Source organism: Rhinolophus ferrumequinum, chromosome X (assembly GCF_004115265.2).
Source record: "Rhinolophus ferrumequinum isolate MPI-CBG mRhiFer1 chromosome X, mRhiFer1_v1.p, whole genome shotgun sequence".
Lineage (NCBI taxonomy): Eukaryota > Metazoa > Chordata > Mammalia > Chiroptera > Rhinolophidae > Rhinolophus > Rhinolophus ferrumequinum.
In genome coordinates this window covers 7,786,372-7,813,256 of record NC_046284.1, presented here as the reverse complement: position 1 = coordinate 7,813,256, position 26,885 = coordinate 7,786,372, and the positions used below count along the sequence as shown (strand labels likewise).

General features: G+C 46.7%; 1 protein-coding gene and 1 pseudogene across 1 annotated transcript; one reads left to right on the top strand and one right to left on the bottom strand.

Annotated features, from left to right (window-relative positions):
• Positions 1-486: 486 nt before the first annotated feature.
• Positions 487-1,329, top strand: LOC117025510 (melanoma-associated antigen 10-like; annotated as a pseudogene).
• A 1,463-nt stretch (positions 1,330-2,792) lies between these two features.
• GABRE (gamma-aminobutyric acid type A receptor subunit epsilon) lies at positions 2,793-21,012 on the bottom strand. Its single transcript, XM_033104038.1, has 9 exons — positions 20,881-21,012; positions 17,180-17,400; positions 16,667-16,734; positions 11,632-11,852; positions 10,816-10,898; positions 9,332-9,469; positions 5,201-5,353; positions 4,888-5,087; positions 2,793-4,612 (listed from the first exon to the last, which is right to left on the bottom strand). The coding sequence occupies exons 1-9, from the start codon at positions 20,934-20,936 to the stop codon at positions 4,262-4,264; spliced, it is 1,491 nt and encodes a 496-aa protein (XP_032959929.1). The 5' UTR covers positions 20,937-21,012; the 3' UTR covers positions 2,793-4,261.
• Between the last annotated feature and the right edge of the window lie 5,873 nt (positions 21,013-26,885).

The following is a 26,885-nucleotide window of genomic DNA, read 5'->3' as shown; positions in this document are numbered from 1 at the left end:
TCCTGCTCCTCTTCCTGTTCCTGCTCTTCTTCTTCCTCCTCCTCCTCCTATTCTTCTTCCTCCTCCTGCTCTTCTTCCTCTTCCTCCTGCTCTTCTTCCTCTTCCTCCTGCTCTTCTTCCTCTTCCTCCTGCTCTTCTTCCTCTTCCTCCTGCTCCTGCTCTTATTCCTCTTCTTCCTGCTCCTACTCTTGTTCCTCTTCTTCCTGCTTCTGTTCTTCTTCTTCCTCCTCTTCTTCCTGCTCCTGCTTTTCCTCTTCCTCCTGCTCCTGTTCTTCTTCCTCTTCCTCTTCCTCCTGCTCCTGTTCTTCTTCCTCTTCCTCCTGCTCCTGCTCTTCTTCCTCCTCTGCTTCCTCCTGCTCTTCCTTTCCCTCCTCCTCTTTCTGCCACAATTGTCTGGTCTCAGGCTACATAAAGGCACGTTCTGCTGCTACTGGGACACCAAGGCCTCCCCAGCTTCCTCAGAGAGCCTGCTTCCTTCCCAATGTCATGGCAGCCACTCCATCAGCCCAGTTATGTCAGGGCTGCAGCAGCCAGGAAGAAGAGGGGCCAGACACTTTGCAGGCCCTGCCAGACACTGGCTCCTTGCTTAGAGAGGCCATAGACGATAGGGCGGATGCTCTGGTGCGGTTCCTGCTCCAGAAGTACCGTGCAAAGGAGCCGACCACACAGGCGGAAATGCTGAGCAGCGTCATCAGAGAGCACCAGGACCACTTCACATCCTCAGTCAAGCCTCACAGTGCCTGCAGCTGGTCTCTGGCATTGATGTTAAAGAAGTGGACTCCAGCGACCACTCCTATGTCCTGGTCACCACCTTGAGCCTCACCTACAATGGGATGGGGAGTGATGAGCACAGCATGCCCAAGACCGGCCTCTTGATAAATATTCTAGGTGTGATCTCCATGCATGGCAACCGTGCCCCTGAGGAGGCAGTGTGGGGAGTGCTGAATGACATGGGGCTGCATGATAGGGTGGAGCATTCCATCTATGGGGAGTCCAGGGAGGTAGGTCATCACCAAGGTGTGGGTGCAGGAACAATACCTTCAGTACCGGTGGGTACCCAACAGCGATCCTGCACGCTACAAATTCCTGTGGGGTGTCAGAGCCCATGCTGAAACCAGCAAGATGAAAATCCTGCAGTTTTTGGCGAAGGTCACCAATACCATCCTCAAGGACTTTCCTACCTGGTATGAGGAGGCTCTGAGAGATGAGGAAGAGAGATCGCAAGCCAGAGTTGTTGTCAGGGTCAATGAGGTGGCCAGGTCCTATTCGATGGCCACCTTCAGCACCTTCTCTTGCCTTGAATCTGGGACTGCTTCCCACAAAAATTAACCAGTAGCAGTGTGTTTTGCTATACATCTTTTGTTTTGCTTTTGCTTTAGTTATTATTGTTAGTATGGAGAAATTTTCAGTATTTTCCTTTGTAGTTTCTGTTTTCTTTCATGCTTTTTCCACCCCAAGAATATAAATATATTCACCCGTATTCTTATGGTTTCCTTGAAGAGTTTTGAAATCTTTGATTGATCTGTAATTTTTATGTAAAGAGAGAAATAGACATAGTTTTGTTTTTTAATAATTAACTAGTTCTCTCTACACTATTTATTTTAAAAATTAATCTTTCCCCAAAACTTTTCTAAGGTATAGTGTGCTTTTATCCTTTTATCCAATTTCTAGGTTTCAATCCTTGACTCATTTTTCTTCTATTGGTTTTAGTAATTGAAATACTTAATCTTTCTCTAAGTGCAGTGTTAGCTGCATCCCATGTTTTTTAATAGGTACGTTTTTTTCTTCATTAATTTTATTTTTTAGATAATATGTACCCAATTATGTTTTTAATTTCTTCATTTTTAAAGAATTGTTTGCATAAGCATTTTAAAATTTACAAATGGTAGGAATTTTCTTTGTTCTTAGCTTTAATTGCAATGTGATCAATAAAGAATCTGGTTTGCATTCTTTGTTTCAAAATGTATTTAAATGTGTTCACAAATTTGTGTGTCTTCATTGCACAGGAGCCAGGCTACCTTTTGTTTTCCCCCTGCATCATTCTAATGTTAAGTAAAAATGAGAAGCTATTTGCTTTGTTCTAAATTGTTACTTGTAGTTTGCCATGGGTTAGGACCTCAGGAAATACACAGTGAGGTCATTTCTAATAGGGAATTAAGATGTTTGAGCATTATTTCAAGAATTTTATGGCAAAAATATTGGCTATTCAGATGCCATTTTTGTGTCCTCGTCAGTTCTTGTTACTGTTTCTGAGTTCCTTTAGAATTGGATGGGTCACAGGACACTAGGGCCAACCCTTCCCGATATACCTTTGAAGACATTTCATTTGAGGGGTGAATCAACCATGATCTCCAGGCTTGCTTCTAGCTGAGGGTACTGGGATTTCTGGGGGTTAGTCCCACTCTCCTGACGGGTTGTGTGACAGTAGACACCCCTCCGTGTACCTAAGTATCTCCATCTTTACATGGTGAGGGAGTATTCTGAGTCTGATGATCAGTGGGAACATTTTGTGTCTGACGAAGTGAGGATAGGATGGGTAAAGCAAAAGGGACATGGGGAGAAGCAGATGCATAGGCACAAGAAAGGAGATCAATAAAAGGGGGACAGCCACTTGGTCACTGTTCCCTTCAGTTCTGCACTGAGAGCAGGTACATGTGCGTGCTTTGTAGGTCTGTGGGTCATGGATGGGAGAGGGAAATAGACAGAAGGTTTGGGTCATTACCTTATGATTTCAAACCTGAGCTGAAAGCAAACGAATGCATGAGAAACCAGCCACAGCGTGTATGCTTTGCTGATATATTTATTGATATGTTTCCCCTTTTCAGGTGATGGTGACAAAAGCAGATGGATCCCCTACCCAACCTCCCCCAGTAAAATACAGACACAGATTTCATTTAGCATATACAAGCATTGGGGCGTGTCCAAATTCACCTCACTGGGTTACCAGAGCCAGGACAGGCTCGATCTTGGGGGCAGTCTGAGCACCTGTGGCCCAGAAATTGAGCAGGCCGATGCTGTAGAGAGGCTGCCACTCTGGGCTCTGCCACTGGAGTGTCTACAGAGGCTATAGAATTGAATCATGGTGAACAGAGATGCCTAGCCTTGTCATGCAGTCTAGGTGACAGTGGGCTCCTGGGTAGTTTCCAGTGAGATCCACGGTCCCATAGAAATCTGTGCCTCAGGGTTCTCATCTGCAAAATGGGGATACGAATCTTGCCCTGAATCTATCACAGGCTATAATAAAGCTCAAAATAGAAATCATTTGTCAAAAGTGCTTTGCAAAAGGTAAAGTGCTATACAAATTTAAGGGAATTCAATTGATTGACTATGATTGTGAGAGTGCCCCGGGGATAAGAGTGGACTGGCTGATGGGTCCAGGGGCCAAGGGAGTGACAAAAATCCTATGCTGTGCCTTAGGTGGGCACCAATCGAGGCAGGCAATGCCCACTGCAAAGCAGAGTTCCCTTCGTTTCATGGCCCTGGGGAGTCACCATGGCCTAGCACCTGGGTCAGGGCTGGGAAAGTCACTGGGGGAGTTACAGTACGAGTCACAGGGGTCAAGGAAGAGGAAGGAGGTAGCGTCTAAAGCAGGGGGTTATTACTATTATCACACACAAAAATAGAAACCCACTGGATGTAAGGAATTGACTTGGGAGTGCAGATGAGGGATGGTGGCAGGGGGGAGAGGGAGGTGTCACAGCAGCAGAGGGAGGGATACCGTCCCAAAAAGTCTCAATTGCTGGCTGTCCTCCTTCCAAAGGGATAATGCCAGTGTCTGTCTATCTCCAGGGGAAGGGTAGGCAGGGAGACAGAACCAAGAAGACAATAATCTGACCTAAGGATGCCCCCACCCCCATTATACTGCTGCCCAGCATCTTAAGGAACTATCAGTAATAGGCAAACAGCTGGTCTGTGCACTCTGAGGCGGAGGCCAGAGCTGGGCCTGGAGCATCACAAAGGCAGTATTGGGATTCTTGGAAAAGGCAGTAGGTGTCAGCACTTTTGGGAGCTAGCTCATCTGCTCATACCTGGGCACAGTCTAAAGGAGCTGGTCACTGAGAGCCTAACATTATCCTGAGCATCAACAACGCCCCTTGAGGAAATGGGCTGCCAAGGAGATTCAGTGAATGGGCCGGGCAGGGGAAGGAAAGACACTTGGTCGTCGTTCCTACTGCTGCTGCTTTCCCCCAACTCTCTTGGCAAGGGGTGTGGGACCTCCTGGGGAACTGGGGAGGCTGCCCCACAGGGTACCAGCGGGCACCTACAAGTTAAGGTAAACGAGCCAGTAGACCACATTGAAGAGGAAGAAGGTCACTGGGAAAATCACTCGCGAGTAGTTATCCAGGCGATAGACATGGATGAAGAGGCGGCCCTGCTGCCACATGCCACCCTCACAACGGCGGGCCGTGCACAAGTACTTGCAGAACTTGTAGCAGCCGCCAGGGCAGTGGGTGCGACCTGGGTGGAGGGACTGCTGAGCCGGGCAAGATGGGCCCTCCTCTTCATCACTCTCGTCCTCAGAGTCCTCCATCTCACACACGACATTGCCCTGCTGCTGCTGGGCACGGCCACGGGCACGGAGAGGGGTAAGGACACGGCCACGGGCACGAGGCTGCAATGGATAAAAAAGAAGGGGGAAAGTCAAGGAGACATAAAGCAAGCCTAGGAACTGCCTCAGGAGTGTCTGGAGATTCTGTCCTTGGCACACACTTTTTGCCCCCAGAATTCCCATCATCACATCAGCAAGTATATTCTACTGTCCCCAACACCCCAGGTTTCCCCCCATCACTTGGTGAGCTGACCACCCATGTGCCCTGAGTCCTCGTGCCCTCACTTGCATGCCTCCATACTCCAAGCCTTGCTACCCCTCCCATACCCAGCTCATACATAGCGAAGTCTTGGAGAGGCACGGGGTTTCGTGTGCTGGTAGATGAGGAAATTGAGCACAGCAAACTCCATCAGAGCACAGAAGCAGAAGATGAAGCAGACGGTAATATAGAAATCCAGCGCTGTAATATAGGACACACGTGGGAAATTCTTCCGGGAATAGGAACCCAGTGAGGTCATAGTGAGTACAGAGGTGATCCCTGTAAAAGCACAGGAGTGGAGATGGGCTCACTGATCCATATAATTACATTGCGGAAAGGAACCCTGAGAAGGCAATTGTGTGCCCCGGTCGATGCCCATCTTACCCACTTACCTAGAGAGGTCCTGGCTGGAGCAGAGTCTTTCTTCATCCAAAAGGAAACCCAGGAGACAATCGTGGTCACAGAAGAAGGGACATAGTTTTGAAAGATATTAAAGCCAAGCCGCCTGCTCACGTTGAAGAAAAGCGTGATGACCATGACATCACCTGGAAGACATAAAAAATACCACGTCATTACAGCACTGACGTGAGGGTCTCCCCCAGGCAAGATATGCATATTACAGTTCAGCTAGTGGGATCCCCACCACAGTAATAGGACAGAGACACATTATTCCAGTGCCACACACAGAGGATCAGAAGTCCAGAGAGGAGATACCCTGGAAGAGCCACGGTCAGTTAAGAGCTAAGCCAGGGCCAGAACCATAATTGCTTCTTTCTCATTTCACTTTCCCATAGCCCACGTCTATCTTTCCAGGATGGCAGAAGAGTCAGATGAAACTGAAAAACTCAGCTAGCCCTCTGGATACCAGGACCACGCAGCTAATGTCCAAAAGGTTTACCGAGGCCTTCCTGTCCACGGAGGCGCCACTTCTTCTCTGCAGAATCACAGCCCCACACATGCACTGCAGGCCCTTACAATGTACACTCTCAGGAAGTGAGCCAAGGGTGCCATGATGGTGGAAGCACAGAATCCATTCGGCTTCCTTCCCATACATTCATATGCTGGTGAGTTGGCACTGTTCCATAGATGGTCAAAAGAAATCACTCGCCTATCCCAAAACTCTGGTGGTTGCCTACCCCACAAGAGCTACAGAATCAAGTTTACCCTCTAACCTGACAGTAAAGGCTCACCATGGACTGGCTCCAACTGACATCTTACACACACATGCACACACTACCTTACCCTAAGCTAATCCTATCTATTTTCAGGTCCCCTACAATACCTTGCCTATTTACACCAATATTCCAACCGTTGACTTCCTGTTCTTAGTCTAGTACCCTAACCTAAATTGAGTGTTTTGGAAAAACAGAAGAGTTAGCTGAAAGTAAACATTTCCACAGGTCCTCTAGATGTCAGAGGTCTTCATATTCCATTGGGCGTCATGTCCCTGATGTTGGCTCTCTCCCTAGACAGTGATGTCTCCTACAGGACCTAATGACAAGCTACCTTTCCAGTTGGGATCTTCTATTGTACCCTTCATGCTGCCTTATACTCATCCCAAATACACTGCATGCCCATCACGACTCCAGGCATTTGGGGGGCTTCTCTGAGCCTAGAAAATCCTTTCTCACTCTCAACATCACATTGGATTTGTAATAACTCAAATGCTGGCTCCTTAGTGAAACTAAGCTCCAAAATCCCACCTCAGTGATGCTGTAGAATGAGGTGGGCTTTTAAACCCCTTCAGAGCAGAGTCAGGTGAGCCCTGTGGCTTATCTCCTGCCCATCCAAGCCTGGCACAGCTTGGAACCTAGCACACACTCAGCAATTCTTGTTGTTCCCTGCCAACACCTTTGTACAGCAGACCAGAACACTAACCTGGCCACGTGTCCTCCTATTTTGGAAAGTAGATTACCTGTCCAGCAGGTCTGGGAGCTGAAGAAGAGCAGCCTTTCCTACTCACCTCAATAGCACTGACACTCAAGGGGCAAGACTTCTCAGAATCTTCTGAAAAAAAGGCAAGGAAGTGGCCTGGGGTCAGTGGAATACCTGTGTCCAGAGTAGTAGCTCTGAGGATAGAACTCTTTCTCCAGGGCTGCTACAGGGCCTACTGGCCAGAATGTATTTATCAAGTTCCTAGTTCTCTTGCCCTGGGGTCTTGACTGAAATTTAAGACATCCCTATTTAGCTACAACCACTCCCCACAAAACTTGGCTGAGTTTATATATTATTGTTGCAAGAAGATTTGTTATCCTATTAGCTTTTTGTATTTTTATTTTATTTATTCCAGCCAAAGAAGAACTTTCTCCACTGTCAAAAAATGGAAATTTGTCTTTGAAGGCTGAGAAAAGAATACTAACACACATCATTTTCTTATTTCTGAGGAATGCAGGAGCATGGGTAAGGGAAAAAGGGAAAGAGATACCTGGGCTAAAAAGCCAAAGCCAAAGCCCTCCCCCCCCAAAAAAAAAAAAAAGCTAAAGATGCTTTCAGCTCTTATCTGCTTTGGCCAGACCCCAGTTGGTCACTGCACTGTCAGAAGATCAAAATTAAAAAGAATTATAAAGATTGTGCCCAGAGGACTGGGACTAAAAGGATGAGTGAACCCAATGCCTTGAATAACAAGGGAAGAAAAAGGAACTACAGCTGTATAACCTATAAAAGAATATGACCCAGAGCTAGAATCATACCAGTCCTTTAATCTTGATCCTTTGAAAAATTGACTGGACTTACTGTAACCTCAATATCGGGAAAAGAACTAGGTCCAATGGATGGAAGCTCTAGAGACTCCAATTTCAGATGAACAGAGAGTTTTCTGACAGAGTTGTCTACAGAAAGAAGAAACTCCCATATAAGAAAGCGAAGTCCTAATCACAGGTGAGATTCCATCAGAGGCTCAACAGCTACCAGTGAAGGATGACTCATTCACTGGGGGCAAGGTTGAACTCTGAAAGCCTCCTGAAACAGAGATTCTCTTGTTCAAGGCCAAAGTTGCCCAGAGTAGCAAGCTACCACTGCATTCTGAGCCATTAGGAGCTGAGTACATAAGTTTGCTCCAGATGGAGAACTGCCCAGGAGTCAATTGCAAGTGGAAGAGTTTAGGACCAGTCTCAAGAAACTGTGCTACTGGAAAAACCATGATTCCAGATCAACTAGTCTCTAGCAGAAAAAGAAGAAGCCCTCCTCCTTTCTCTCCGAGAACCCTCCTCTCTTCCAGGGAGAGCTGGTGCTTACCTACTGTCATTGCTTTGGTGATGATGCTGGCTCTGGGGCTTTGTAGTCACTAGGGTACCATTTTGAAACAATGCACAACCATCTACTAAACGGAACCACTAGTGACTTGAAAGCCCCTGGCCCTTGTCTCCTCTGCCACTTTTGACGATGGGTCCCACCTGTCTGGGGAAATTGAGGTGCAGAAAGGCAGGAGGCAGGCCCATGGTTAGCTGGCAGAAGAGCAAGGATTCCCAAGTCAAAAGCAGTTAAACTGCTTACGCAGAGCCCCTGAGACAAAAGAAAGCATGTGTAAAGCAGACCTCTCCCCCTGCCTAGCACTGTGCAAGCGAAGCTCCAGCCAGACGAGCATGAGCTATCCCTCACCCAGGGATCAACTCAACAAGTAAAGCAAAAGCCGATTTTCTGCCTAGCCTCATGGAAGCAAAGCAAGACGCCTCCCATGGCAAATGGCCGGTTGGGTGACTGGCTCCATCCGCATTCTGGAAACGATGAGGGCAGTGCCTCCACTGCCCTGATTTGGTCAGTATGTGTGAAGAGGGTTTCCAGGGCTGCTCTGGGAGCAACCCTGGGGAGGTCCCTCGGCTCCTCATTCAGATTACCTAGGAACACAAGCAAAGATGCTCACACCTAGTTGTGAGCTGACGTTTAAGAGACCCAGGACCCTCCCCTCTAGTTCTTGTTAGGGACAAGGTCAGAAAACCAGTGATCACCATATGTCCATGTTGAATTCACCATGAAACCTTTGAAAGGAATCTGTACTTGTCAGAGCTGCTCCTTTACAAGGTTGATGCAGCAGCCATTGTAGCTGCTGAAACCTCCTCCATATTATGCCAGCCCTCACCTAGCTGAAGTTAGAACACTAACCCCCCCCTCCTATTAGGACAGACTCTGCTTCGCACTCAGCCAGCTTGGATGGGTTCTGGGTATGGAGAACTCACAGGAGCTCCATTCCCCAAGTCATCCAAATAGGTCAGTTGTAACAAAGACCTTGAAACTGAAGGGTCTTCATGGCAAAGGTAGTTATGAATTCTGATAGCAATATAACCTTATCTACTTACCGCCTCTCTCTGGGGCTTGGCAAAGCACTTGCTTCTTTGCAGAGGAGACGGAGATATAGCTAGAAAATCTCAGTTTCCTCTGCAAACAGTTGTAAGTGCTTAGCAGGAGCCATATCTACAATATTTTCATGGGATGATTACATAGCATGTGTAGGTATGGACGGCCACCTCCACTCATCCCTACCACCCTTTTGGGCCTCTGCTTAGCCCTGGCTCCAAAGGGGCACTTACCAGCAACAGTTGAGATCGTTTCAGTCGTGTTGCTCATTCCTGTAAAATCAAACTGGAAGAGCTTCCAGGAATTACTCTCATTGATTTCAAGCTTGAAATCTTCCCACTTGTAAATCATCTCACTCTTAGGATAGGAAACTGTAAAGCAATGTGGGAAGGAGGGTCATGTGAGACTGGGAAGCCCAGCAGAGGTTTCCACCACCATGGAGTCTGAGCAATGCTTTGGAGTCCTGACTCTCTGGCCTCACCAGTGCGGTAGCTTGCCTCTCTTACCTCATTGTTGAAGTCCATTCAATAAGTGCATTTACTGAGCATTCTTCAATACCAGGCCTTGTGCTGGAAATAGAGATGAGCAAGGCAGGAGCCCTGCCCTCCAGCATTCACATTTTATTGAATGGGACAGTGAGTATACATCTGTAATTTTCAGAATTGCTCTGAGAAACCTCTGCTCTTGGGACAGTGGGGAAACAGAGGACGAAAGAGCATTTCGGAACACACCAGAAAAGACTTCACAGAGTAGGTGACATTCCTAATATGTCTTAAAAGTTGAGTCAATTTTCTCTGTATGGATGAGGCTGAAGGGGTAAGGAGGGTATTCTACGCATGGAGAGGTGAACATGCTTGATGTATTATGGAAATGCCAAAAGTTCAGGATGGCTAGCTCACAGAGGATGAATGAGGTATGCAGAAATGGATAGCAGGGGCCAGTTCATTAAGGGCCATGAGGGACATTCTAAGGAATTTAAAATTGATACATGCGAGTTAAGGAAGGATTTGAAACCAAGAAATAACCTTGTCTAGATGATTCTTCAACTAGGTCACTCTAGTCATTATATGAAGATAGTCTGAAAGGGACACCAGTTATGGGGGGCCAGTACAGTAATCCAGGCACAATAACATGGATGAAGGCAGGATTCAGAGCTGTGGTAGTGAAAATGCAGAGGAACAGACAGGAATAATAAATATTTAGAAAGGAACACCAACAAGATGGGCTGATTGATTAGATGTCGGAGGTGAAAGAGAAAGAAGCATCCAAGCTCTTGGTTTGAACAACTGAGTGAGTGATGGTGCCTTTCGATGAGATAGGTAGGAACACAGAAGCAACACATTTGTAGAGATTGGGAAGAGAGAATGGATTTAGTTTGGGACTTGTTCAGTTTCAAAGTGAAGATGTTGCATCTAAACGGAAGATGATGTAAACCTAAACCAAGGTAGTGACAGTGGAGATGGAGAGAAGCAGACATACTTGAGATACACTTCAGAGGTGGTGACTGACTTGAGATGGTGTGGAAGGGAGAGGGAGGAACCCAACATGAGGCCCAGGTTGACCAACACAGTATTATCAGCAGGAAGGCAGATGAGTGCAGATTGGGTGGCCCTGGGCAACCTTGACATTATCTTAGGAGAAATGCACAGGGCAAGGATAAGAAAAAGAAGGGGCCCAGCATGACTCTGGGGCCCCAGAAACCTAAGAAGGTACTCACAGCTAGAGAAAGACAGAGGGCAAGAGTGAGAATCCATTGGAAATTTGAACATGTGGAGTGAACATTCAGCATCAATGGTCATCCTGGAAGGGAGAAAGGAGCTTCATTAGGCTGGCCCTGAGCATTTAGGTATCCACCCAGCTTGGGCCTGGGGACCGCCACCAATGAGTGGCAACAGTGGGCTTTGTGACAAAGAGCTCAAAGGAAAGACAAAAAGAGAGGAAGAACACCTTGGAAGTATCTGGATACTCTGGTCTCCATCATCAGAGGACTGTAGGGACCGACTTAGATGGGATTGTGTTTCTTGCCCATCCCAGCTTTTAGGACCTGCCAACACTCTCCCACTCTCTACCACCTCCCCACCCCGATACCACCCATTTACAACTTTCCCCTGCCAGGCACTCAGGTATCTAGCCTGGTCTTTGGTATCTTTCCAACTGCTGTGTTACTGTTCCATCTAGACAATTCCACCACCGTGGACGTGTCTTTACCTCCAGTGCCCACTTGGGATGGAATTGTCCAGGCAATTCAATCATACTGGTACATTCTAGTGGGGGGAGCTCTGGACATGGAGCCAAGTAACTGGGTAGTAGTCCCAGCTCTGTTACGGACTTGGTGTGTGACCTTAAGCAGTATCTTTCTATTTTGAAGACTTAGTGTCTGTACGTGATGAGGTTGAGCTCATGGTCTAGAGAAGCTTGGAAGGGCCCTTACAAGTATCATTCAGGATTAAACCTCTGCCCATGTTACTTTGGTGAAAATTCTCAGAAGGGGAGAAAGAGTCCCAAGAGGTAAGACTCCAGAGGTTTGACATACCTAACTGTGTACAACACCTTGCCATCCTTGTGTATGCGGACCATCTGGCTGGGCATGGTGATAGCATAATCGTGGATCCTCTTAGAATTCCTAAAAAAGGTGTCCGGGATCCATAACTGGCTCACCAGGTTGCCATTCAGAACAAAGCTCTCAAAGCTGCCATTGTAACGAAGGCGCTCATCATACCAGGTCTGGCAGAAGGTGATGTCAATGGAGTATTCCTGGTGGGGAGGACCAAAAAAGCACACATTTGGGGCTGTGCAGACAAAAAAAAAAAAACATTCCCATGGCATCTTGTGATAGGCCTATCAAGGAATAGCAACCCACTTAGGTTTGCACCAAGGAAAGCAGCATGAGTTTGGGTGTAGAGGTTTTTTATTTCCAGATATTCCAAAAAGAAAGTAACATTTCCAAATGGGTAACAGTCTGGGAAGATACATTTCATCTAGAAACAGACAGGCGATGGTGGCGTAATTGAATGGGCTGGACTCATCACATCACCACTCCCTTACAGGGCTGTGGTGCTAATCCAGCCAGGTCAGCACCCTCTCAGCTCCCAGTTTCATAGCAAATCAAAGATCTCAGCTCAAAATCATTTTAAACATTTACACACACACACTCACACACACCTTTCATTGTATACAGCAAAATTTCCCCTTTCAGCTTTCATTTAGGGAGCAAAGGTGTTAATTAACCTCAATCCTTTATCCTCCAGAATTATATGAAAAAAATGAAGGGCTTTGAGTCATAAGAGAAATGTCTATTTAATTCCATGTTTATTGAATCATTTTTTTTGTTTTGTGTTTCCTTTTAAACAAGGACACCTAACTTCTGAGGGTGAGTGTGTGTATGTGTGTGTGTAGATATATCAATGATTATTTGGTCTCCAGATATTGTCTATCCTATAAACTGCCCATTAAACATCAAGAAGGATGTTTAACAAGAAGCATGAGAAGCTACAATTTACACCACTGGAACTGAAGAGAATGAAAACAGACTGTAATAGAACGGCAAGCAGCATGGACAGAAAATACCACAACTAGCCAAGGTAGAACCTTGAGAGCTAACCCAACTGACTTTCCTTTAGAAGTAGGGAAACTGAGACTGAGAGAAAGGGGCCTGTCCAAAGTCACACAAATAGTTAACAGCAGCACACTGGCTGTGAATGCTCAGAGTATCATTACCACAACCTTGTCCTGGGACAACCTTCATTGATCTCGCTCTCCAGTGCTTACTTCACTTGCACCAACAATCCCTTTGGGTAATGAGGTCCAATTTCCCTCTGCAGAATCCCTGGGTCTTTCCTGAGTTATCCTGCATCAACTAATGAGCACCAGCCAGATACCCACAACCTTGGAGGCCAGTGGAGTCTGTAGGGGGAAGGTCAAGACAATCCTTGCTTGCCTTCCCTGCCCAGGCCAAAAGCTGGGGAGAGCCACTGCCAAATCACTGGGAGCCAGCCTCCCAGACTGAGAATGCTCCCTGTAGGAGTCCAGATAAGCAGACAGAAAAAAGCTGACAGAGCCTGGCTATCATTCAACAGGGGAGCCCCCAACCCTGCTCCGCCTGGCCCCTCTAGCCTTCACAAGTGGCCTTCAGAGTGTTTCTATAGTCCCAAGTGGCTGGCAGTTCCAACTTGGCCTGCAAAGCGTCCTTCGTCCTCAGGTCTTGTGAAGTGCTTGGTAGTCAGGAGAAGCCTTCCCCTCCACAATCCATGGTGTGCTCTCAACTCTGTTACAGTGTTTCAAATGAGCGTTTAATTTCTATTTAATGAGATACCAAACGTAAATTCACTACACATCAACTGAGAACTGATGGTTCAATTCTTCCCCAGTTTGACAAAAGAGTTTGGGATGTACATCTCTTTTAGCTCAGCTGACACTACAAATTTGGTATCAAGGAAATGGCTTAATTAGAATTGCTTGCGATAATTACCACAGCAAGAAGCGGCTTTAGCAACTGTTGATGCTGCGATGAGCAGTCATTCCCAAACTGGTGACTTCCACCTAAGCCAGGAGACTGGTAGAAACATTTGATTGAAATCCACATGCTGTGGACTCAGGTGTCTCTTCCTGAGGACAATTCCTGTCCTTTACATAACATGACCGAAGGCTGCTGGAATGCCCCTCAACCAACCACGCCTACTGAGTAACAGAACGCTGAGGACTCACAACCTTGCTGAGGGAGGCAAATGTACAATTAGGATCCCAGTGGTAGCCTTGCCTGCCACACAGGCTGTCAACAAACATCCGAGGAGACAAATGTGCTTCTTAAGTGCTGTGGTTGTGTGAGGGAGACGTGTGCTCCCTCCTCACGGAGCTCAGGACTCTAGTGTCACCAGGAAAAAGTAGGCTGTACAAGATCTGGGACCTCCCACAGCTTTAAAGAACAATCTAGAACTACGCAGAAGGCCAGACTTCTCAGCAAATTTAATACCACATGAGTGTTTGGAATCCTCTAAAGACATTTGGCTAAAGCACCACCTTACTGGCCAAAGAAAATCAACTTATTGGCTCCTCTTTGGACCAGTTCTGTGTCGCATGCCAGGTTCAGCAACGGCTGAGTTATTAGACTATATCCCTTGGCATTGTCAGGCATCAGCACTTCCTGGCACCTCAGGTGAAGCCAATGCTGCCAACATAAATAGGGGCAGAGTAAGGAGAGACTGGGCATTCAGCTACAATGAGTGGGGCTACCGCTCTGCTGCCACAAGGGCTCTTGCAGATGATAGAAATTGGTTTCCCAAACCCCCATCTTACACAACAAATAGCAAGGAGATTATATTAGGTTGGTGTAAAAGTCATTGAGGTTTTTGCAATTATTTTTAACCTTTTAAACTGCAACGACTTTTGCACCAACCTAATAGCTGCAAATTTTCTACTACTCTTCAAGCCACTTTTTCCATCCCCACATCAATGACCTGAGAAGTCCGTTTCCTATTAAGAGTAAACAGTGACCATGATGGTGGGACCCCAAGACCTCAACCTCTGGGTCTTGCTCACAATCCAGTGTTTCTTAGTATACCAACAGAGTAAATCAAACTGATCGCTAAATTCATACTCATTTTAGTGGTTAAGCACATTGATAATAGCAAGAAATAAACCTGACATCAAGAGAAAAAAAAACTTTAAATAGGTCAACAGAAACTGAAAAAGATCTGTCTGCTCTCATGCTTCTCTTCTTGTTATTTCCCAGCATTCCATTCTAGGAGTTACAGGCCTTTACTTGCTCCAGTAGGAGAACATAATGGCCATGTGTAGTAGGCAGACTCTAAGATGGCCTCCAATGATCTTCATGCCCTGGTGTTCATACCCGTGTGTAATCCTCTCCACTTGACTGTGGGCTGTATATAACGATTTGCTTCTGATGAACAGAATACCACAAAAGCAATGGGATGCCACTTCCAACATTACATTACAAGAATTTGTGGCTTCCATTTTGAACACCTTTTCTCATGCTCTTGCTCAATTTGAGGGAAGCCAGCTGCCCTGCTGAGCTACCCTGTAGAGAGGCCTGCATGGCAAGGACTGTGGGAAGCCTCCAGACAAAACCCAAAGGACAACTAAATCCTGACAACAACCACATGAAAGCTTAAAAGTAGAACCTCCCTCAGATGAGCCTTCAGAGAAGACCTCAGCCTCAACTGACACCTTAACTATAGCCGTGTAAGAAACCCTGAAACAGAGGACCCAGCTAAATCATGCCTGGATTCTTAACCCACATGAGTTGTGTGCTAATGACTATTTGTTGTTTTAAGACCCTGTGTTTTGGGATAATTTGTTACATAGCAATACATAAGTACATCGTACCTCAAGAACTGGGTAGCCAAACAAAGCATCATAGGGGTGAACCTCCACTCATCCTATATAAACACCTTGATCTACTATGAGTGTCTATTTGCAAATCCCATCTCACAGCCTAGACTCTGAGCTCACCCAATCACATGGTGCTTGTTGGGTACCAGTGCATATGCTAAAACTGTCTGACTTGGACCAGGCCAGGTCTATGGCTGATGGAGCTGTCAGGCTCTGCAGATGAAAGTGACTTTTGCAGACTATCTCTCATAATTCATTTGCTCAACTAACATATATTGATTCCTTGGCATTAAGGAGCCCATAGTCGAGAGAGCAAGGCAAACATAGAGCACATAATTACAATACAACAAGGGAGGGAAGATCAGGTAAACAACTGAGATACAAGCTAGAAAGGTCTGAGTGTCAAAGAGAGGAGTGTAGTGTAAGAAGGGAGGAATAAATAGCTATGGAGGTGAGGAAAGATGCTATGAAAGAGATGTTATTTGTGCTAGACCCTGAAGGATAACGTTTATGACAAATAGAAAATTGGAGCGATGGCATACCAAACAGTAAATAGCTTAAACAAAGTCTCAGAGGTACAATATAGTTTGGGAACACCATAGTCTAGTGTGACTAGATCATGTGGACTCTAAAGGGGTTAAAAGAAATAACCCCTGGGTTATCTGGAAGGCCTTGACTGCTAAAGTGTGGGGTTGAACTTCATGTTTTAAGTAGGGTCAGGAATGTAAGAGGCACATCTCTCAGGAAGCTGGGTTAGTAGGTGGATTGGGGTAGACAGAGACCTTGAATTTTGTGTATTTCAGGTGGGAGATCATGATGGCTGACACTAGAATGATAGCAGTAGAAAAGGACAGAAGAAGCCAGAGCAAAATTAGAAAAACAGTCTTAAGTGCAAGAGTCGGTAACCATAGACTTAAGTCCCCCCCCAAAAAAAAATCGAGCCATTCCACTGTGTTTTTTAAAATTGCTTTATTATTTTTATTTTGAATGAAAGACTGGAAGATATAGTCAGGATTCGAAGGTCCTCTTCAGGCAGCAAGGACTTACCTTTTCCAGCCTCCTTCTCAAGTCAGTATTGGTTAAAATCTCGGCCCCCCCCCCCCCAGCCCCCACCCAAAACTTGTGTTATAGACACACAAAGCAGAAAAAGCAAGTACGTGAAAGGTCCCATGGATCAGCTCCCTGGGCTAGGAGATAACGTAAAATGGCTCAGTACTCACCATGTCCATGATAGAGATAGGACCAAGGGTGTTGACAGACAGCTGGACAGTGACCACAGTGGGCTTCTCTGTAAAGGAAGCAGAAGTGGCAGAGGTAAGTGTCAATCAGGGGCATAGGGCAGTGGAGGGTGTGGTCAAAGGGGAGAAAAAGAGAGATGGAGAATGGTTAGACTACACAGGTTCAACATCCAATCCTTTTTCTTTCTTTGTTCATGGCAAGATCCAATTCATAGACTGTTAAGATTTGGACATACCTCGGAGGTCATATCACCTAGTCCCGTCATCTCATCTTATAGTTGGAAAAACTAAGGGTGAGAGAAGGGAAAAGTCTACACCATGGTTAATGGCATTACTGAGACTATAACTGACATCTTTTACCTGATAGGTCAGCAACAGCTGTTCCTGCCTACATGCATGGTATTCTCACCTCTACCCGAGGCCCATTCTCCATACTTGTGCCCTCAAACCCTCTCCCCTCTGGGGTAGGGTGTAAAACTATGTTCTGTTACTCACCGCCAATGCCAGGGCGCAGTTTGTGGTCATACTTATTCAGCATACTGTCCAGGATTTCAGTGGCTGCTACCAGTTTCCCAAATCTTTGACGGGTATCAACAGTAGTGGGCTTTATTTCTTCAGAGGGGAGCTGCTTTTGGGGTCCCTGGGGCTTGGGGCCATAGACATCATCATGACGGGCAGAGGGTCCCCTCTCCGATTCAGCATGAGGTCCTTCGATCCTAGAACACAGAGACAAATAAACAAAAAAATGAAGCTCTGTCCTTCACTCTGTAGGAGCCCCAGCTGGTACCTCTTGGGCCAGAAGGAAACCATATAATCTGCAACTCAAGGCACAGTTAAAGAGACTGGCACGATGAGCCAGTAATGGATTTTACCTGTTTATTTCTTCTAAATCTTGCTGTTCTTTGGAAACTTTCCATGCTATCGCGCTTTCATGGTAATTCTTTAGTTAAAAAAAAAAAAAAACAAGCTTGATATTTTAAAAGAATTTTTCAATGTAAAATTATTGGTGTATGAGCTCTGGCTGCCTATTGGTCTTTGTCTCCAGTCTGTCTGACCAGCACCCCAGGGGAGCAAGTGGGCAGGCAGAGGGCCAGGACTGCTAAGGATTTGCTTTAAAATAATTCAAACTGGAGATGGACAGTGGGTTGGGTAGAGAAAATAAGAGTAGCCATGAGTTGATAATAAATGAGGCTGGTGATGGGTACATCCTCACTCTACTGTGTCCTGTACTTTAATGTATATTTGAAAAAGAACTTTTATAATTAAAAGCTTTTTTAAAAGCCATCAGAGACTAATTTGTGATGCCAGAAGGCAGGAGAGTGGTTTCATTTGGAGAGGAGAGTGGACTAGCAGGGCGCATGTGCTGAGGCTTGTGGAGGGTACTAGAATTTTCTATTCCTTGGCCTAGTGGGGGTTACATGGCATGTTTAATTTGTGCAAATTATGGAGCTGTTCACTTATATTTCTATACTTTAAATCTGTATGCTATACTTCCAAAATGATAATATTGATTACATGATTATATTTCCTGATTATTCCATCAGTAAACTTGCTTCCTAAAATAAGGGGTTAACGGGGCTAGAGATGTGGACATGGCCTCTTTACTGCAGACCAAGGGACTGCCAACTTGAGCATCAAAATGCATTTTGCTGTACTATTTCAAGCTCTTAGAATTGCTTAACTGGAATGCAGATGTGCCAGGCCTACACCATTTCTCATGTCTGAAGTGGCTAATTCCCACTGTGGGCAAGGGAAAAACTGGGCTTAGGAAAAGCACTTTCCATTTCCAAATACCACATCCAGCAATGTCCTCTTTCCTTGAGGCTTTCTCTCAGTCCCCTAAATAGATAATGCCAACCACTGGCACTGCTGGAGGGAAGAAGGGAGAACAGGGGCCTAAGACCTCAAAAAATGAGTGACGTGGATGGGAGTATGGCAGAATCAGGAATGGTACTGCCGGCCAAGACCACCCATGTACCTGCAGTGGCCCCTCCCAGATGTCTGGAGCCAAAAACAAGAACCCCAAGGTTCAAGAGGCAAACAAATAAACAAGCAAAAGCCCGGAACTAACAAAGCACGCCTTCTCCCACACTAGTCTGCAATGAAAATGACATCAGAGGGTCTTGCGTTTGCTGTAATCCTACAATTAGCTTTTCTCAATAAAAACAAAGTGATCCCCCTGATAAGTCTAGCACCACTTCGTAAATTATAGAAATGTCTAATCACGATGCTGTACACTTGAAACTAATATAAAATAATATTGAATGTCAACTGTTAACTGGAAAAAAATAAATAAAAAGACAAACAAGCAAACAAAAACACGCTCATCCGGGATCCTTGGGGTTCAGGAGCTGCTGACAATGCATACTTATCCTCAACTAGCCATTAAGCCCACTTTCAGGGCAAGAAACAACAAAAACTTGAAAAATACTCATGCTCTGGACTAGTGGGAATCTTTCCATGGGGGCTTTTCAGGCACCCACATCCCTCTAGATGTGATGGTCCAAGATGGAGGTGAATTTCTGCAGCCCTCCCCCACTGAGGATGTTCATTCAACTGGCTGGGGGGAGGGAAGGGAACATGAGAAGAGCCACTGCATTGTTGCTTTTTTATCCAAACAGCCCTGGTTTTCACCTTACAGATGGAGAAACTGAAGCCCCGATGAGGGAAGGGCTGTGGCCAAAGTCACACAACTGATTTGATGCTGAGCCTTGACCAGAGCAAGTATTCCTGGTTCGATGTGGCCCTTGCCAGCACACCCTACTGCCACCTCCCCAGCTCTTTCTTGACATCATGGGGAGTTTCCATGTTGACTGTTTGATCATCAGTTACTGCAGCCCTCCCTCCAGCTGGAAGGTAGTTACCATCTCAATAGCCCCTCTTCTAGGCTGTTTTCCTCTCTGCTCCCCCTTCCCTCCTCCAGACTCCCTCCTACCCCTCTTTTGACCTAGCCAGTCATCATGTCAGTTCTCCCAACCACTCTCCAGTCGATTTCACATCTGGATAAATGTGGATGACTGGAAATTCGTAGCACGCATTTAGAAATATTTACCAAGCCCCTGCAGAGGCCAGCTGCCCGCCCCCCTTTCCCCAGTCAGGGCACCAGTGAGTCAGCAAGGAGCCATACAGCCCCTCCCTTGAGGAGCTAAGGCACTCTAGTGTGGGGAGGGACGCCATCTTCCCTCTCCCCAAAACAGATATGCAAGAACACAAGCCCAGTGCCATGGAGACTTCGAGAATATTCGACAGATCAGGAAGCTTAGGAACACTTGATAGTTCACTGTCAGCGGGAAACCGTCTCAAAAAACATGAAGCAGTCATCTTCCACCCTACAAAGCCAGAAATGCAGGGGACAACCTTCTTAGCAAAGACCTAGGGCCAGAAGAAGGTGTGAGGGAAGCTCTCTGCTCAAGGGAAACCTGCTGCTAGCTTTTGGAAAAGTGGGGAGGGATTGAAATACGGGACCCAAACCACAGACCTCAGAGAATTACATTACTGGCCTCGGGCTCCAACCCGCCCAAGACCCAGCAGGGTGTCAGCGGTGGGGGATGAGGAAGCAAAGGGTAGGCTAGCGGCGGAGGAATGGGGTGGATAGCTGGGGCCTAGCTGGGGCCGGAACCCTGAGATTAAGCAGGGCTCATGCCTGGGACTGGCACCAAGAGGAACGGAGGGAAGGTAAGTAAGTAAAGTCAGAGTTTTCTGGCACAGTGCCTGATACTCGGTAGGCGAGCACCAAAAAAAATTAATGCGACGACAGACTAGCCAACCCTCAAACATTTTGGATGCAGTTTTGCTCCCCTAACCCACGCGCCTTTCTGGATGCCACCTTCGCAAAGACCCCACCGCCCCAGTCCCCAGAAGCAGGAGCCTGCCCTGGCCGGTGCCCCCGCGGGCCGTTCGCCTCTTCCCACGGAAGACACAGAGAGAGAGGGGGGCGTGCTGGTTCCCCGGCTGCCTCACTGGTTTGGAGCCAGGGAGTCCGGGCACCGGAGCAATCAGGGGACAGGCGTCCCGGACGCCTTCCTTCCTGGGCGCCCTTTCAGAGGCTCAGCGCGCCCGTCCTAGAGGAAACGGGGTGAAGGCTGGCCGCACAAGGGCCGGGGCAAGGGGGGCGCGGGGCTCCCGGGAGCCGGCCTCGCTCCGGGGGAGACGGAGCTGGGCGACGAGGGCTCCTGGGTTCCAGGATGGAGACTCACCTCGACGGAAAGATTATGGACATCCACAGGAGGATCAAGAGAACTTTGGTTAACATCGTGGCGGAGACCGGGGCGACCAAACGCGCGGAGGTCGCCGCACCAGGTCTCGCAGCACACAGCGCGGTGTGGAGGGTTTTGTTGGGCTCCAACTTTCACTCCTCCCACTCGCCCCGCCCCGCCCTGCGCTCCCCACCCTGGTCCCGCCCCCTGAGCCCCGATGGAAATCTCCGACGACTTGTTCACTGCAGCTGCGGAGAGTGGCGGGGTAGGCGGGGGCGGCAGGGGGAGGAGGAGGGAAAGGAGGCGGGAGCCCAGTTGCCAAGGGCCCCCGCCACCCCCCGCCGCCACCACTGCGGCGCTGCCAGACAGCCAAAGCGGGGGACGGGGGAGGGAGAAGGAGGTGAGCAACAGGCGCGCGGGCCCCAGGCGGGGGAAACTGGCGGCCCGCGACTGCGGCAGGGGCTAGATGGGCGGGCCCGGGGGGGGGGGTGGCTTCTTCCTCCTCTATGACCCCCTCCAGCCCTTGGCTTCCCACCACCAACTGTTGCATCTTATCGCTTCCCCAAGTCGCCTGGCCTCAGAGATTTCCCCCACCCTCATTCCACACCTGTCAATCCTTCAGAGCACATCTGTTGGCATCGAAGGCAGCTGGGTAACTCAGCACCTTCCTTGGCACAGGGGAAGAAGAGAGACTTGGGGTTCTCCCTAGCAAGCTCCGAGCTGCAAGATAATGAGGCCAGTTTTCCCAGATATTTGGGGGTGGGAGAGGACCTGTGAACAGAAGACCAGGCTGAGACACTCACTGGAAGACTTTCTCAGCACTCAACAGACATTGACAGTTGGCTTCTGGTTCAGCCTGGGGGCTTGGGTGTGAGATGGGCCACCTGGGGTGGAGTGACCTGGAAATCCCCTCTCCTAGACCAGCTGGTCAAATCTTTCTGGAGACTTGGCATCTGATAATGAGAGAAGGAGAAATAAGAAGACACTGGGGGCAGGGGTGGGGGTTAGTGCCCCTATTCAGGGGGAACATCTCAAGAGTCTCAAGCATCCTTAAACTTCATCTTTCTTGCCTAGACCCTCAGGGGTCACTTCAGAGGGGAAAGGATTGCAGAGATTTATGTATCAAGCTGATGCCAAACATTAGCGGCACCCTCACCTGTTGCTCTGGAAGGGTCTGTGTGCATCCCAGCTCACCTGGTGTCTCCTTAGAGAGGCTTTGATGTACCAGGATAATCTAATATACCCTTTTCACCACACACCCCCATCCCATCACTCCGCTTTTTCATCTTCACAACACCACTCACTAACTGATTTCGGGCAATTCTTTGTGAGCTTGTTTATGGTGGGTTTCCCCTACTAGAGTAAGAAAGAAAAACAAAAACTGTGGCTGGTTTTTCACCATCTCCCTGAAACTTACATGAGTTCTGGGCACACAGTAGGCACTCGCAAGGATTGGTTGCTGGCCTTTCTGCAACTGTGTGTCCTAGTGCCACTGAGTTCACTGTGACCTGGGCTTCCTTCAGACTCCGTGCAAGAGAGATGAAAAGGCTTCAGGACTCATTCAGTTCTCCTGTGTGTGTGCACTTCCTAGCCCAGCGACAGGGCCGCCTTCATGGCCTTGTGACCCGTGCACTTCCACAGGGCTCCGTATACAGAAAGGCCCCACACTTTGTTTAATGCTTTGCTGTCTCCCTTTTGAAATTCTTAATAATTTTTGAACAAGTGGCCCTATATTTGTATTTTTTCCTGGGCCCTGCAAAGTATGTAGCTACTCTCGCCCTGAGCCTCCAGACAGAAAAAGCTACCTGGCTATCTGCCTGCCTTTCTGTCCAGCACCAGACTGCTGCGGAGAGGGGGTGGTTCTGCACTTATTGTAGCCAGCCTTGCACTTGAAGTGTGTTATATGCATGTCTCTTCCTCCACGGACACTGGAGCTCCAGGAGAAGGATGTTTGTCTGATTTACCTGTATTCCCCTGGGTTGAGTGCAGTGCCCAGTGACTGGCATTAGTTAAATTTGCTGAGTGAGTGACTGAATCCCAGGCAGCCAAGAGGCAAGCCATTATAGCTTCCTCATCGTAGGACCCACCCAGGGCACCTTTCTCCTAAGGGTTGAGATTGATCACAGTTTACAGTTCTCCAAGTATTTCGCACATGCTCGTTTGTGCTGAGCCTTGGACTTGGTGATAAAGGAACATAGAGCAAGGCCTGGGACATGGTCTTGGCTCTCACATGTGTGGTGCAAGAGAGGAGAGGGAACTTCTCTTGGAAATTACTAACACAAGGTAGAAAGTCATGATTGCACTGGAGTTCCCAGGAGGATGGGCCCACCTCTGGCTGGGCAGTCCTGGAATCTGCATGCAGACAGGAGGAGCATGGACTTGAGTCTGGCAGAAATAGATGGCTCTTACAGGCAGAAGTGCAGAGAGGGGCACTCCAAGCAGAGGGCCAGCCAAGGTGTTGAAATCAGAGATGCGTAGTGCTTGATAAGGAACAAGGAGAAGTTAGCCGGGAGCATTTGTATTATGGGAGACAAACCTGGAGTGGGAGGGTGGACAGGACAGGCTAGTGCTGAGCCTTGAATGCTAGTCAAGAACTTTCACTTTGTCTTATAGGCAAAGGGGAAGTTACAGAAGAGTTTTGAACAGGGACATTGCAGGTCAGAGCTGTTCTTCAAGAAGATCCCTTTGGTTGGGGCAGGCAAGAGTGTTTGCAGGAAGGACAGACTGCAGCCTCTTTCTTCCAGAAAAGGAGTTGCGCAAATCTGAATGAGGGCAGAGCCACAGGGGTGATTGGAAAAGAGGGAGCAATACGGGGCAGGTTTAATTGATATAATTAATGGCTCATGACATTGAGTGGGGGAGGAGGCCAAGGAGAGAGGGTTGCTGGAGAAGATGTAGGCTCTTCCTCACGTAACCAGGGTGGCAGAACAGAAATGCAGAAGGCAGCATGAGGGGAAAGAGCTTTAAGTCACAGTTATGAGAACAGTCCCTTGCATTTTGCATCTCACTTCCTAATGTTCCAAGAACCTTCACATTTATTGCCTCTGTGTGTGTGTGTGTGTGTGTGTGTGTGTGTCTCCACTTCTCTGTCCTGGGTCATTTGTACTCCAAATATGTCTCTCTTCAACTTGATATTCAAGCTGGATATAAACAGAAAAGTTAACATAGAAGCTGCATTTTCATAACTAAACCAAACTACCCAGTGATCAGAATAACCGTGAACAACCCCTTTGTCAGTTGTGAATGATCACATTTAGTAACCAACATCAGATCACCATGTGTCCTGCTGGACATGTGGTTTAGGGGTCAAACCAGAGCTTCTAGTCCTAAAGTCTGTGTGTTCCTGCCCTAGCTAGGCCCATGTACAACATGCTTTTCCTATCAGGCCAAGGGAAATTTCCAGCCCCAACAAGTTCTGCAAAACTCTTAGCTTGTGAAGTGTCTGTGTTTGCAGCAACCGTGAGCTGGAGAAAGGACTATCTATCTCACATGGCATCTGTGACGATTCAATGTCATCGCCTATGTAAAGCATTTGGCACAGTATCTGGCACATGGTCAGTATGCCATAAAACTTACGTGTCATTCTCAGCATTGCTATTATTTGATAATAACTGGTAAGTTGCAGTGCATACACACCTGGTATTCCTGAGGTCTTGAACAGCATCTCAGCCGTGTCTGACCAGGGAGCAAGAGCCCAGTCCCAGATGTACACCGCAGAGCAAGGCTCCTGTCCCAAGAAAGTGGAAATGGAGTGGACAAAACAAGACTCTGGACTTCGAGGAACTGGACCACTGAGCAAGCACCCCAGGCTGGTAGTAGTCCGATGCAGTTTACAAGGGAGAAGAGAGTCATGGCTGGAAATGGAGATTGAGAGTCACCAGCACCTGGGTGCTAGTCAAAGCCAGGGGACCGGATGTGATCACCCAGGGAGAAAGAGTCCCGAAAGGGCTTTCCCAGCAACCAATTGAAGAAAGGGATATTTCTATTAGGATAGCGGATTCAACAGTGTTCTAGTAAGATGAGGATTGAATGGTACACACCTGATTTATCAACATGGAGGTCCTTGGTCAGCTTGGCATCAGCTGGAGCAGTGGAGCAATGGTGTGGGGGACCAGTTCACAGAGCACTGAGGAGTATAGAAGAGGCAGTGAGAATATGAATGTAGTCAGCTTATTGGAGAAGTCTGGCTGGAAAGCAGGGAGAACGGCCACTGTCTCCCAGACCAAGTGTTGGGAGGGGAGCTTAGTGCAGCAGCTGTGTCTGATTACTTCTTGGTCCTTAGAGCCTGATCCAAAGCCTTGCAGCAGAAGAGAAAGAGATTCAAGTAAGGAGTTAACAATAGTGGCAAAAGCTGCTGGGCAACAGTTAAGAATGACGAGGTCTGGGAAGTGTCTTCTGTGAGGAGTGAAAGTGTGAGGTGAGGATATGAGGTCAGAAAACAGACAACTTAATAAAAGGCATCCAAATTGGAAAAGATGAAGTAAAACTGTCATTATTTGCAAATGACATGACACTCTACATAGAGAAGATTCCACCAAAAAACTATTAGAACCAATAAATGAATTCAGTAAAACAGCAGGCTACAAAATCATTATTTAGAAATTTGTTGCATTTTTATACATCAATAATAAACTGTTAGAGAAATTAAGAAAAAAAATCCACTTACAGTTGCATCAGTAAAATAAAATAAAATAAAATAAAATAAAATAAAATAAAATAAAATAAAATAAAATATCTAGGGATAAATTTAACCAAGGAGGTAAAAGATCTGTACTTGGAAAATTATAAGACGCTGAAGAAATAAATTGAAGAAGATACAAATAAATGGAAGCATATACTGTGCTCATGTATAGTAAGAATTAGCATCATTAAAAAGTCCATACTACCTAACGCAATCTGCAGATTCAATGCAATCCCTATCAAAATACCAATGGAATTTTTTACAGAATTAGACTACATAACCCTAAAATTTATATGGAACCACAAAAGACCCTGACTAGCCATAGCAATCTTGAGAAAGAAAAACAAAGTTGGAGGTATCACACTGCCTGATACCAAACTATACTACGAGGCTATAGCTATCAAAACAGCATGGTATGGGCATAAAAACAGATACATAGATTAATGCAACAGAATAGAGAGCCCAGAAATAAACCCACACCTATATGGTCAATTAATCTACAACAATGGAGGGAAGAATATATAACGGGTAAAGACAGTCTCTTCAATAAATGGTACTGGGAAAACTGGACAGATACATGCTATTAGGTTGGTGCAAAAGTAATTGTGGTTTAAAGGTTAAAAATAATTATAAAAACCGCAATGACTTTTGCACCAACCTAATATAAAAGAGAAACTAAACCATCTTCTTATACCATATACAAGAATAAACTCAAAATGGATTAAGGGCTTAAATGGAAGACCCAAAACTATAAAACTCCTAGAAGAAAACATCAGCAATAAATTTTTTAACATTGCTCTTAATATTTTGGGGGAGATATATCTCCTGAAGCAAGGGAAACAAAAGAAAAAAAATAAACAAATGTGACTACATCAAACTAAAAAGTTTTTGCACAGCAAAGGAAACCATCAACAAAATGACAAGACAACCTACCAAATGGGAGAAGATATTTGCCAATAATACATATGATAAGGGGTTAATATCCAAAATGTATAAAGAATTCATACAACTTAACACACACACACGCACACACACACACAAACAATCCAATGAAAAAGGGCAGAGGACCTGAATAGACATTTCTCCAAAGAGGACATACAGATGGCCAATACACGTATGAAAAGATGCTCAAAGTCACTAATCATTAGAGAAACGCAAATGAAAACCACAATGAGATACTACCTCCCACCTGTTTGAATGGCTATTACCAACAAGACAAGTAATAACAGTGTTGGAGAGTCTGTGGAGAAAAAGGAACCCTCATCCACTGCTGGTGGGAATGTAAATTGGTGCAGCCATTATGGGAAACAGTATGGAGGTTCCT